The sequence below is a fragment of the Adiantum capillus-veneris genome, chromosome 29, assembly GCF_014529385.1.
Source record: "Adiantum capillus-veneris isolate H3 chromosome 29, ASM1452938v2, whole genome shotgun sequence".
Lineage (NCBI taxonomy): Eukaryota > Viridiplantae > Streptophyta > Polypodiopsida > Polypodiales > Pteridaceae > Adiantum > Adiantum capillus-veneris.
Window position 1 is genome coordinate 44680055 of NC_140959.1, and position 14263 is coordinate 44694317.

At 42.2% G+C, this 14263-nt stretch overlaps 2 protein-coding genes across 5 annotated transcripts in view; both read right to left on the minus strand.

Moving 5' to 3' along the window:
* Positions 1–1935, minus strand: part of LOC147419117 (HhH-GPD base excision DNA repair family protein) — a 96448-nt gene extending 94513 nt beyond the window's left edge. For 2 of the 4 annotated variants that reach the window (XM_086505628.1, XM_086505627.1), the window contains exon 1: positions 1492–1935. In XM_086505628.1, coding sequence (XP_086361754.1) covers positions 1492–1908 — 417 coding nt within the window. In that variant the 5' untranslated portion in view covers positions 1909–1935. The remainder of the gene's footprint in view (positions 1–1491) is intronic. The other 2 variants (XM_086505629.1, XM_086505630.1) reach the window with 2 other exon arrangements.
* Positions 1936–10807: 8872 nt separating this feature from the next.
* LOC147419118 (uncharacterized) lies at positions 10808–11413 on the minus strand. The gene has a single exon (XM_086506176.1). It carries the CDS (start codon positions 11411–11413, stop codon positions 10808–10810), a length of 606 nt encoding a protein of 201 aa, XP_086362302.1.
* Between the last annotated feature and the right edge of the window lie 2850 nt (positions 11414–14263).

The window sequence follows — 14263 nt, forward strand, 5'->3', positions numbered from 1 at the left end:
TCTGTACCAAGCTAGTTCCTATGAAAAGCTAATAAGCTGATTCCCGCTTGCCTCAGCCCCTTTTAAGTGCTTGAAATTCTTCCCCAAGGCACAATCGTTCTTCAAACTTTCAGGTTCATCCTTACCCCTGGTGAATGGATCTTGGCTAAGAGCCTATTACATTTTCCCCAACATCAACTCCTGATCTTAGCACTCTGTGATGTGATCCTCTGAGCCTCTCAATGCTTCCCTTTAGTCTCCATCTATGCCTTGTGTGTCTCTACTTGCTCTCTATCTGAAAATGCCGGCCCATATACTTATGCATTTCCTTCTTCCAATCAATGTCCACCCGTGTACTAATACTTGACTTAAATTTATTGAGGTCAGCTTCTTCTCTTTTTGGTGCACCTTGATGTGCATGTTTTGAGTTTCTCTTCTTCCAGTCTACATCTCTCTCTGTGTTCACTTCAGCTGCTACAAGTATTCTCCCTCAGATTCTATAATTCAGTTGAGTGTTAAGTTCAGTGTTCAACAGGTGCTGCAGGAATATGACTCGGTCGCTTTTCTATTATGCACCTTGAGTTCTGGCCTCCCACTGTTTTCTTCTAAAGTATGCCACTTACTCGACATACCCCTCGATCGCTGCACGACAGCACTACCCGCAACCTTTCACCTATCTTCTCCCCAAGTCCCTCTAGACCCCTCACCCCTCTAGACCTCTAGCCTACCTCGCCCCTTAAGCCCTCTAACTCGCCTGGCTCCAATCAAAACCGTTAAGGAATGAATGACAAGCAGAAATCCTTAACCCCCAAGCTCCCTTCTTGTTAAGGTCAAGCAATCAAGCAATTGTGGCTCTTGCTTCGCTAAATTATTGAGATATTAATACATATATAAGAGAAATGATGTTTGTCCATGAACGCATGACTTTTGGAAGGGGCCGAGGTGAATGTTAATGTGCGAATTACCTAATATTTCCCTCATCAAAGCCCTAAGTTAGGAGGAAACATAGGATGTGTGAGGATAAATTCACAGTGTTCTTCATACCCATTCCAGCAATCTTTTTTTCCACAGCATTAGCATCAAAACCCATCTGAGAACTAATCCTCCCTGGCTCCACGCAGTCCATTTGACTATATACGCTGGTTTGTTATTTCTAATGAGGCTGAATTCAGACGGGCAGCAATAGAAGAAGCCTTGCTTGTGTGTATAATTCTCATTGAATTAGCTAAAAGCTCCAGATTGTCAGGTCCAACATTTCCTTGGCGCCTCTCCAGAGCGGCAAAAAGCTGCAAGCATACGCTGTGCAGGCCCCAAGCTCAAGTTGTCATGCCCCAGGGCCGTCTACTCAAACCTGCACACTACCACTTTTTGCTGTCTTCAATAGCCCACACAGACAATATATGATAACAGCACCATGTTGTATGAATATGGGATGGAAAAGGCTTCATGGAAGACGTTCTACCACGGCGCCATCTGAACCCGGCCTGAGATTCAGAAGGGAAAGGCACATACCTCTTCTGTCGCAGCAGCAAGGTCCATCACTGTTGGCCATTTTTCCATCCAGCGATTAAAGTAGTCAATAACAGTAGTGACACGGGTCTGTTGAAGCATCACCTCAGAGACCCAAGTAGCGTAAGCTCGCCTCTGCTGAAGATCCTCCAAGTTTGGAGCTTTATGTGAGATTTCATACCTCCATGGAAGCTTGCGGTGGTGTGCATCATACCAGGTCAAAAGATTGGTTTTGATAAGGGCAGACTGCTTCTCTGAGAAACGAGGGCCGCTATCTTCAATATCCGATGTTGCTTCCTGTGAGCTTGCAGCTTTTGAGATAGCCTTGCGAGCTCGGAGCTTCGAAGAGCGCTCGGGCAATGGCAAAGCTTCTGCTGGCGGAGCTGGGGATTGAAGTTTTGTCATTCTCATCAGACTCATGGAAGGGGTTCGCGGTTAAAAGTTTGAATCGTCCGGACTCCAACGGCAACTGCTATGTTATAAGGGCGGTCCGACAGGCCAACTTGTGTGGAAGTTAAATATTTATGGCCAGGGCAAACTCATGCAAACTTGGAAGCACACGAACAAGGGATTTTGAGAGGGCTTAATAAACTCAAAGTGTGAAATCTGTATTTGCTGTTTTTAACTTCTAAGTAGTTGACACCGAACACTCGAACACTCTGAAGTGGCCACCTACAATATGAGGACACTCATCCTCAAAGACATTCGTGTTTTGTACAACTCCTTGGAAGATACTCAAAATTAGGCAGCTATTGATGAAGAAAAGCGATTAGCATAATATTGGAAAGACGTGAAGCAGGATTAGGCAAACAATGACCATACACAATTTCAAATGGAGATTTATTTATGGCAGTGTGAGTGGTGTTGTTATATGCAAAGTGTAGAATATCCAGGGAATCATCCCATATCTTCAGTTGAGAAGAAACATAAGTTTTTAACAAGTCAATGATAGTGTGATTAGTGACTTCGGTTTGACCATTAGACTCAGGATGGAATGCAAAAGTAAAATAAAGTGTGGTTCTAAGATTTTCAAAAACAGTAATCCAAAAAGCACTACAAAATGTGGAATCTCAATCAAATATTATAACTTTAGGCAAACCATGATGTGAAAAGACAGCTTTAAGAAATAGAAGTGCAGCTTGATGTGTTTGATCGTTTTCTTACAGAAAATGAAGTATGCTTGTTTAGAAAAACGATCAATGACAGTCCAAATCATATCATGCTTGTTGAACAGTGAATGGAAATCCAGTGAAACAAAATCCATTGAAATATGTTCCCATGGTTTTTCGGGAATATGGAGAGGGTGTAAAAGTCCCAATTTCTTACCTGTTATACTGCTTTGACCTTTTGACAAATCAAACAAGTTGAAACATACTGTTTAACATCAGTTTTCATAGTAGCCCAAAAGAAATCACGACATACGTTTTGAAAATAAAGAAAGTTTTCTTGAATAGTGTATTCCAAAAATGTGTGCACAGAGGTTTTAATCATATGCAACCATGTGGTTTTGAAATCATCATCTTGTGCATAAGTATCAGACATTGAATCAAATGAAGTAACTATAATGGTTGATAGACTATCAAGAGAGGGTCTTCCGCTCAAAGCATCAGCTACAAGATTCTCCTTACCAGGTTGGCATTGAATGTTGGGTTGAAAACTTTGAATGAAGGCAGCCCACTTAATATGTCTATCATCTATTAAGGGTTGAGACAGTAAATACTTGATACTTTGTTGATCAATTTTGATGATTAAAACAGCACCCATTAAACAGTGTTTCCAAATTTCAAAGCATGTACAACAGTAGTCAACTCTTTGTCAAGTGTACTAAATTTTGCTTCAGATGGTTTAAACTTACGACTTTCAAATGCGAGTGGATGGTTATCTTGCATAAGGACTGCACCGATACCTTTTTCACTAGCATCAGTGACTACGACAAAGAATGGTCTATCAAAATCAGGCAGTCGTAGTACCAGTGCATTTATCAAAGAATTTTTAAGTGCATTAAAGGGACTTTCTTGCAAATTGGTCCATATATAAGGAAATTTTTTCTTTAACAGGAGAGTGAGGTAATGAGATTTGTAAGCAAAGGTACGTACAAACTTCCTGTAATAACTGCATAGACCAATAAAAGAACGAAGTTCATGCAAATTTTTGGGTCTAGGCCATGATTGGATGGCTTGAATTTTCTTAGAGTCTACATGTTTTCCCTTGCCCGATCCAAATATTCAATTTCAGATTGGAAAAATGAACTCTTTTCAGGATTCAGATATAAATGGTTGTGTGCAAGCAGTTCAAATACAGGTCTTAAATGCTCTATATGTTCTTGTTCTGATTTACTGAATACAAAAATGTCATTAAAGAATACAATCACAAAATCTTGATGGTCAATGAAAATTCTGTTCATCATGCGTGTGAATGTGGCTGGTACATTTGTCAAACCAAATGCATGACAAGAAATTCATAGTGTCCTCTTTGTGTTTTGAAAGCAGTTTTGTAGACATCTTGATCAAACATTTTGACTTGGTGATACCATGATTTGAGGTCAAATTTGTCAAAAATGTTTGCCCCTTTTAGTTTGTCTAATAGATCATCCACTCTAGGAATAGGAAACCTATTCTTGACAGTGATCTTGTTTAAAGCCCTGTAGTCAATACACATATGAAAAGTCCCATTTTTCTTCTTAACAAGAAGTACTGGAACTCCACATGGTAAACTACTAGGTCTGATAAGTCCTCGATCAAGTAAGTCAGTGATTTGAGTTTGTATCTCCCTGTGTGCAGTTGGATTTACATGATAAGGTGCTCTACAAAGAGGTTCACTACCCGATATAATATCTATTTTGTGGTTTTCTAAGCGTGAAGGTGGTATTCCAAGTGGTAGATCATGTATGAAGCAATTCTGAAATTGTGAGAGAAAATCATCATGTGAAGAGTTATGTGAGGTTTTGGTTTCAACAAAAAATTGATTTACCAACACTAGGTATGTTTTTCCTTATTTTCAAATGGCTCTTTTGGCTTGAGTGTGAGAGAGGTGGAAATTTTTGATGAGCTAGTGTTGCTTGGATGGAGAAATTTTGATTATTATGAGTGAGAGACATGGTACGTGTTTTATAATTAATCAACGAATCAAATTCATGACAAAATGGCATTCCCAAGATCATATCAAGACCATGCAATGATGCTACCAGAAATGTACGTGCTTGTGTGAATTCACCAATGCAAACTTCAACAGGGACTTGGGTTTTGCAATTAAAAATAGTGACTTTGTGAGGTGAAGAAATTTCAGAGAAAGAGAGGGATTGTTGTGCTAATCGTGTGGAAATAAAATCATGGCTACTGCCATCATCTATAAGAATGGTGACACTTTCACCCTCGACTGTGCCTTGCACTTTAAACAAAGTGTGAAAAGATATAGGAGTACCTAAAGATGGGTTGTCATTGTGATTATACTCATGATCATATCCCTCACCGTAATTAGTTTCCACTTCATTCTCGTCTGGATTAGCATCTTCGATGAGGTTAATAGTAGCACCATTGGGACAGTTGTTGTTGAAGGGTTTTTGGCTTGGATTTTGGGTGACTCCATTGGATTGGCCATTGCTCTTAGCAGGACTTTTTGGGCACTTATCTGCATAGTGATCATATTGAAACATTTGAAACACTTCACCTTTTTATTACCATTAGAGTTTTTGAGCAAGACATTGGTTGAAAGAATTTTGGTTGCCTCATTGCTGCGTGTGTTGTTGTTGTTGTTGCCATGAGGTTGAGAAGTTGTAGCAGAATTGTCAAATCTGTGTCTCTTGAAAAAGGTACGGCTTTGATGTTTGTTCATGTCAAAGTTAGGAGAGAAAGAAGCTCTCTTGTTACGGTTAGTGTTAGCGGTTTGTTCGGTGTGAGAGGGTTGTCCACCTTTCTTCTTCTCCGCATTAAGGGCCAAATTAATAGCCTTTGATAGTGAATTCAGTTCAAACATATCTACCTCAACACCAATTTGTAGTGCTAAGCCAGATATATGTTTACGCTTTAATTTCCTGCAATTGACATGTTCAATAGCTTGCAATTGAATTAAACAATTTCGAAAATGATCAGTATAGCCCTGTACATCTTCATTCCGACCCTGTCGAATTCAATCCCACTGGCGTCATGCTTTATCTTTATACTGTGTGGGCAAAAATTGAGGTAAAAACAGCTTTTTGAATGCATGTAAGATACGCGGTCTTTTTTCGTGTTGTTTGGTGGTGTTCCACCACAACGTAGCGCTACTGGTGAGATGATTTGATGCACGTTTTACCATTTCACGTTCAAGAAAGTAAGTCTTCATCATGAAAATAGTCATCTAATTGACTACCCATTTTAGAACCGTGCTAGCATCTTTAATGCCATCAAAATCCTTGAAAGTGAAGGCTTTTCCACTAGTTTTGTTTTGCTTGGGTGCTGGTGCAGATTCTATGCGTACAAAATGCAATAATTTATCTTCAAGCTCTTGCCTTCGCATACGTTTATACGTGAGAGATTGTTGCAGATTGGCAAGCTGCTTAGCAATTGTGGGTTCCTGTGGAAGGTGTGCCATGATTGCATGCTTTTTTTTGTGTTTTTAAATTTAAAATGGTTATATGGAGATATTTACAGATGCAGTTTGCAAAATAAGTGAGAGAGAGTAAAAGAAATGGCAAAAATAAAATGTACTTAGCTTAAAGATCGCGTTGGCATCCGGTCCAGAATGGCGATGTGCGAGGAAATTGCCAAAAAAGTGAGTGGTCAAATGGTCTGCGAGTCGATCGAGTTCGTGGCATCCAATCTCCTGTATCCCAAAAACAAGGGCAATACAATCGGCAATTTATGTTATTGTTCATCGTAAAATTGAATTGGTAGGGTCGGAGGTAGTTGCAAATGGCGTAGCTTGAGCAAGCTTGGATAGACGAGGTTGAAAGAGCTCCAATTAGAATGATATATATATATATATATATATATATATATACATATATCTTACACCCTCTTACAGCTTGTCTTTGCCAATTCTATGCTCTTATAGTGTGTGTGTCATAGTTTAGGTGTGTGGGTGTGCTTGGAAATTGGAGAAAGAGGTTGACGGGTTGATGGTGATGTATGTGAGCAAGTGTTGAATTGTTCTAAGCAACCGGTCTTCCCCTTCTCCCAACAGTGGTATTAGAGCCTTAGGTTTGAGGAAATCGAAAATCGAATTTTCAAATCCAACGAGGAATTTTTCAATTGGCAATATCAAATCTACAAGTTGAAGCTAATCGGCGACTAATCAACCAATTAATTTTGCTCATCGATTATCAAGTTTCGGTATGACAAGTTTAAAATTCAATTGATAAATAACTCTTGTGGCTTGTTAAAATGGAATAGCAAGAAGGAATAAAGGGAAAGGGCTCGAAGATTTTGAAGAAGAGGTGATCAAGAACCGGCCATGGAAGTGTTTAAATGAGTTTTGGAAAGAGTTGGTTTCGGCTTAAGCAAGGGAATTATGAAGGTAAAACACAAGATTAGATGTAGGGTTAATCGAGAAGACGGCTTGTGAGACATTTTGAGGCTTTCTTGGAAGCCAATTTGCAAATCCAAAAGCTCGAGTTCCAAGGGATAACCAAAAAAAAAAAATTGGAGCTCTGCCGACAAAACGGCCGCAGGATACATCTCTTGCATGCAAGGGAGCATCACCATCGACCCTGCTCAAATCCTGCAAGGGTGGTATCAATAGGGGCGCCCAGGCCCGCTAGTCATTTTACCTTTCTCTCTCATGGTCTGAAACGGCTTCTGCAACGTATTGTCGCTCTCGCTACTGCTCGGCACTGTTGCCTTCGTCCCCTGCTCGTTGCATGTCAATTTTCCTTCACAACTTTAGTTCAAAAAGGTGTCCTCTATTTTAATCTTCAAGTTGGTCGATCGCCCACTGAACCCTTGAGCCCTTTATTTAATCCTCTATTTACCCCTTCATCCCCTTAAGCTCCTTGGTTGGCCGGTCTAGCCTCATTAGCAGTATTCTCATTGACCGCCATACACTTAATTAGGGAGTACACAGCAAACAGAGAATAGCTTAAGAGAGGTAAGATGGGAAATTGAGAGCATCTACACAAGAAAGGCCTAAAATCCTAGCCCTAAACTCCACCGGCACCTCTTGTGAAGTTTGGTATTTGATATTTTGATTTATTATTGGTGCCAAAAATTAGAGGCCCCTCTTTTACACTTTAATCCCACTTTAGTTATGAGCGGTACACACTACTTATTGCATGACCCTCTTAGGGTGAGTTCTCACTGTCCTATTTACAAAGGAGCCATAGTGGCTTATTGATAAAAGGTCTAAAATACTATGCTAGGATAAAATGACTGAGACAATTATTATTTGCCAATGCCTCCTCGTCAACTCCCAGAGTTTTAATCTACAAACTATCATGCACTCATTGCTAGCGAAATTCAAATAGACATCACATAATTAACCATTAAGCCAGCTATTCCAATTGCAGTTAACCACATGCAACAGGAGGGTGCCCAGTCTCGTAACATCTGCTAAAAATAGTTACCACCTATAACCACAATATGCATACATACATCGTTTCACAATACCAAACAATATTTGTGAACACTATAGTCAAACTAGATTTTTTGCATCACCGAGTTGTAGATTATAGAAGCCTGAAACTCAACGTTCTTGCATGCTAACACACTCTAACTCCAAAATGGGGGTTGAAACATGCTCAGAATGGAAATCTGACTGCTCAAATCCAAGACATACAATCTCTAAAAAGAAGCACCTCAATTGGAGATCCTTTGGCAATGGCTCCCGGGAATCCCGAAACCACTTCTTGTATTGCTCTCGCTTGCTGCTTCAAGCTCCTCAGATCAACCAGGCTCTAATACCAAGAGATAGAGAAGGAGAGAGTTGGAGCTTTTGCAAGCATGAGTGCGAGCGCACACACACACATAGATGGATGCAAAACCTTCTTCTTCTTCGCTAACTCAAGATAAGAAGTCTACAATGCATAAAAGAAAAAATACAACATAAGTGGAAACTAGTACAACGGTCTAGTGTAAACCACTAGTGAGTGAGTTGGATGGATAAGTGTGTCATCCCTCTGGTAGGTAGACCAAGTCGATGTAGTCTAGCTGTAGTACCACTGCCGAAGATATGTGTATCCACCAAGGCACACCAGTGATGACGATTGTTGGTGATAGTCATCCAGGAGTAGGATGTATCATATCACATGGGATTATTAATTATCCAAAATGTATACTTTTATATATACATTAGAAAGGGGTGGGGGGTTTTTAGATAGGCTCGTAGTGTAGATATAGTATGTATAAAGAGGTATTATTAATAACTTCTTGAACGCACATGATATAGGGAGATTTTGATAAGTGACCGCCCTGGGCTTGAAGCGTTGTGCACTTACAATACTAATGACAAATTAGGTTGTGTGATCACCAAAGTACATGTTCCTAATAGGTAGAGGGTGTGTAGGTATGCCTCATGTCAGAGCACAGTAAGTGCTTGAAGCCATTCCTATCCGGATCCTGAGAGTATGTCCATCATGACATAATAAGGATGTGAAATTTTTGAAGTGAACAAGCAAACTGCCCCATGATTTTGCATGCCTCAAAAGGGTAAAACAAATCCGTAAATATATCACTATACACTATCTTGTTGCATGTATCCTTCGATGTTCCTCTATTTGACTTGTAGGTATATCAAAATAGAGCAACATTAGCTGAAAATATCAACAGAGCATGCAAGCAACCAATACCGATCGTCCAGCATGACCATGGCAAGAAAGCTTTATGGCTATGGCAAGGAAGATTTCGGCTTGTGGACTTATGCAAAACCTTCACATTAGTGAGAATATTCACGATGAAATTGCTAGTTAGGGGTTCTTGGAAAACTTGTTGAGATTCAGAGTGTGTTGGTCGATATGTATGCCATATGTGGCCCCCTTTAAAAAAATCATGGTGCAAAGAAGAGGCCTTTCTATAGATGACATCACCTTGTAGGGTGCACTAGGCCATACTGGTCGGGTGCCGCCCATCATTGACTAACCTTATTCTTTACAATATAAAGCAATTAGGAGTAGTGGCTTTTATCCACTGCAACTCCACCTCAAACCCAAGCGTATTGTCTCCTACACAACACACCACACTCTTGCACTCGCATAGCCGCATCCTTCTTCATCGTCGAAAGCAGGTATGATTATATCTCCCTATGATGGCATGGAGCTTGCTTCCATAGATCCATACGCTCGCCTCACAAGTGGTATCAGAGCTCGATGGCTCTCTCGGGTCTGACGACGGTGCGTGCACGGTTTTTTGTTTTGAGCTAAGGCTCAAGGCCTTGCAGCAATGGAAAGTTCCGTGAAAGGAGAAGCTCGACACAGTTTGCACGAAAGAAATCCTTAGATCATTTGAAGCTAATGATTGTGGAGGAATTTTACAAAGGTTTGGAGCTCTGCACCATTGCGTTAATTTTGTTGACGCTAAGCTCTCTCAACAGATAGCACAAACAGAGAGAAATAGCAACTTGTTGGCCTCTGCTGGCTTCTACATGTAGCTCTACAGTAAGGATAATAGTAGCAAATCGTTGGCTTTGAAGACTTCTGAAGGTATCGTTAGGCCCCTATCACACTGGGCCGCTTGCCCACAAAGGATTTTTTTGGGTGGGCGCCCGGTTCATGCCACACTGGAATATAGGATTGCAGGTGGCCTTCCTTAACAACCAACGTGCGTAGGCCAAGTGGTGGACTCTCCGCTTCTCGTGCTGATGGTCAGAGCTCAAAACCAGTGATGCGCGCTCGTGGGCTACTTTTGTAGAGATGGCCAACACTTTGGAAAGTTGGTCGGGCTGGTGAGGCCGGCCATCTGACAAAGCTTCCTGGCCCAAAATCACCTTTTGGAAAACGAATAGGGAGGCGCCACCTCCGCTTGGCCATGCGTTGGGTGCCCCAGTGTGGTAGGGGCCTTAGCTTAGCAAGGTAGTAGGGCAAGGCAAAATTGCATTAATTTTAAGGATAGCGCTACAAATTTCCGAAGAACGCTATAGAGAAAAGCATCACTAGCATCTCCTCAACGCTATAGTGTGTATATGATATATATATATATATATATATATATATATATATAAGTATGTATATGTATAGAGAGAGAGAGAGATAGATAGATAGATAGATAGATTTCATTAGCGTCCACGGAGGTCAGATATGACCCATGGGACCGGAAACAAAAACATTACAATTCGGTCTTCTAAGAGAAGGCATTAGATACATATCAGTTAAGGACTGAGGGTCCGTCAAGAGGGTGGAAAAAAGAAGCAAAACCTAGGTGGGGTCGGGTAAGGGGATAGTCCCTTTGGGAGCTCGAAATTCTTGGATGATGGCCTTACCTCCTCGATATACTGCCCATTTTCCTTGTTTTCGTGCTTTGTAGACCTTTTTGAGTTCTTGTTTCTTCTTCTTGAGTTGATTCAAGGTCAACTCCTCAGCAATCCAAACCTTCATTTTCTTGAGGAGGTGGGATTGGCACAGCACCCTCACCCGCTCCTCTTTTTCCTTGAAAGTGAGAAGGCAATGCTCAAATGGAACTTGCCTATGGGTGTCATTGATCCAAGAAATGGATTCCGGCTTGATGTTGATCGTTTGAAGAATATTGTTGAGCTTGATAATTGCTTCTTCAAGGGTATCATCAGTGGTGCACCATGGTGAGGGAAGCCCACCAATCCGGACCTTGAAGGAGTTCTCTTCCTGAAGTCTTTGTTCTCGAAGTTCCGTTGTCACACATGTCTGCACTTTTTTAATGACTGCAGAGTGAGCTTGGGTGACTTTGGCTTCAACTTCTTTAGCTTTGTCTGTGGCAACATTGACCACAGAGTCGAAATGTGCCTCAAGCTTGCTAAGGCGCGCTTTTAGGTCGCGATTCTCTTCCATAAGCTGATCAACAACTCTTTGAAGCTCTCCGATCCGATCGCTTTTACTCGGCGCTGCTACAATGGCTGCAATCGACTCCTCGCAGTACCCTTTGGGGTATTCATGATGAGAGCCCACTACAATCCAATGGGACCCCTATCTAAACCAGTGTGACCCCACTGTAAACTAGGCTTACACAGCTTTGCAGGGTCGTGAGTTCAGGGTTAGGCAGTGCAAGCTTTGTGAGCCAGGCTGCAGGAGATTCGGGTTTTGCGAGATATGGAGGTTCAAAAAGTTGCTGCGTTCAAATTCTTGTTGTGTGGTGATGTTCTCGCCACCAGATGCAGGGGCTTGGTTTTGGCTCGCGATCGAGGCTATGGGGATAGGCCTAATGCCTCCCCACAGGGCTGCCTCTCGCCCATGGGGAGACTCAGGCGTTAAGGGGTTGAGGAGGCTATGGGGATAGGCCTAACGCCTCCCCACAGGGCTGCCTCTCGCCCATGGGGAGACTCAGGCGTTAAGGGGTTGAGGAGGGAGAAACGCTACGACAGGCAGAGAGAGAGAGAGAGAGAGAGAGAGAGAGAGAGAGAGAGAGAGAGAGAGAGAGAGAGAGAGAGAGAGAGATTCAGCCCTCCGTGTGTGCGTATAAAGAGAGAGAGAGGATGAGAGGTTCTCAGCTTTGTGTGTGTGTGTGTCTGTGTGAGAGAGAGAGAGAGAGAGAGAGAGAGAGAGAGAGAGAGAGCTCTGAAATCAACATCGCATCTTGTCTCCACCTTCGGACTCTCCAACATCGAGTCTGATTTCTCCAGCTCCAACATTAATACACACATAGAGTGTGTGTGCACATCTTGACCTTCGAGATCGACTTGCTCTCAAGTTTTTTGGCATCGACTTTACCCGCTCTCAATTTTCTGCATCTTGGCTTCGACATCGACTCAGTTTTGACATAGAGAGAGAGAGATAGAGATAGAGAGAGAGTGTGTAGAGACATTACTAGTTCTTTGACATCGACATCGTCTCTCTGTCTCCAAGTCCACGACATCCGTTCTCAGGCATAGGATTTTCTCTCAATCTCGGCGTTTTCAACATCGACTCTATTCGCTTTTGATTTTCAGGATCGACATCACTTTTGGCATCGGTTCTTCTCGACATCTCCGACACCCTTTCCCGCGGATGACATTTTCCACGGATGATGGCGTTCATGACATGCACGGTTGAAGTGTACGGAGCTATGGGGGATGCCGCCTGAGAATAGCCATGGCCTTAAGGGCGTGCAGCAGATGAGAACAAGAGAGAGAAAAAGTCGACACAGTAGAAGCAAAATCACACGCTATGCTTTTGTATTAGAGTCTATTACATATATATGAAACCACAAACTTGATCATGCAATCTCCACTAAACTCCACTAAACCGATGGTCTATAACTACATGTCTTGAGACTTGTTCTCATGGGCTTAGACACTATTGAACCCGGGCTTGCATACCCAACAACCCCCCCCTCAAGTCCGAACCACTGACAATGGACTCGAGACAGACAGACCATGGCAGAGTTCATTCACCTGAAACCATGAGTAGAAGTCCACCCCTTGACAATAACATATGTGTGCGTGTGTACTTCCCTCAAACAACTATCAGTGTGAGACATACAAGAACCCGACCAAACAACAAAGGGGTGGTCTTACCACTTTTTATGTGGCAGTGTCTATAACCCGTACAAATTTTGACGTGATGATAGCTGACAAGCATGACAATAACTGACAACAAGGCTTTGACTAAAAAAGTATGATTGTTTTGACAATAGACAAAAGCTGAAAAATCTATGACACTAAACTGGCAAAAGTAGTTTGTGAAAGTAGTTCTTTATGTACGGCATATGTTGATGTATTGAGTGCTCGAGACAAAATCATTAAAAAAATCACCATTGAAGCTTCGATTTTTGGAGTCGCCTTCATGCTTTTCTTCGGCATCAATAGCCAAAACTGAGTTGTCGACCCGTAGAGCAAATTTAGCATTAGCATCCTTATGATCATCAATAGACTGCTTGTTTGGAGATATATCAACCATCTTAAAACCGTTTGCATGATGCTCATCTTGTAGCTTTCAAGGCCAATTGGCAGCCTTTGAGAGGCAGCTTTGATGACGCCACACCCTTGCTGATATGCTCCTTTTCAATCTGCTGTTAATGAGCATTGAGCACCAAATACCGAGCCGAGGTTACCCGAGGGCGGGAACCCATGCTTTAAAGCCACTGTCTTAAAGTGTGAACACAAAAAAAAGCCCTTTGTAGCTGCAGACTAGCGCGATGGCGAGGGTAACAGGATTGCTCACGGCGGGCTGGGAAGGCAGAATTGGTTGACGAGCATATATCGAAAGTCAACCAATAGGCCTGGGCGATGCTGTTGATGGCAAGCAGGGCATAAATCATGCAGATCCAAAAAACGGGCTGCTCCTCTGCAAGTCACTGTTTTCGCGTTACTGAGTCGAGCCAAGCTCCTCCTTGCTTTGGCGGCCCACCTGGGCTCTGATACCATATGTTGGGTTGCGAAGCTATGGGGGATGCCGCCTGAGAATAGCCATGGTCTTGAGGGCGTGCAGCAGACGAGAACGAGAGAGAGAGAGAGAGAGAGAGAGAGAGAGAGAGAGAGAGAGAGAGAGAGAGAGAGAGAGAGAGAGAGAGAGAGAGAGAGAGAGAGAGAGAGAGAGAGAGAGAGAGAAAGAGTCGACACAGTAGAAGCAAAATCACATGCTATGATTTTGTATTAGAGTTTATTACATATATATGAAACCACAAACTTGATCATGCAATCTCCACTAAACTCCAATAAACCGGTGGTCTATAGCTGCATGTCTTGAGACTTGTTCTCACGGGCT

Excerpts from the sequence above, each read along its gene's own strand:
- LOC147419118 (XM_086506176.1), bottom strand. The coding sequence starts at position 11,413 with ATGGAAGAGAATCGCGACCTAAAAGCGCGCCTTAGCAAGCTTGAGGCA.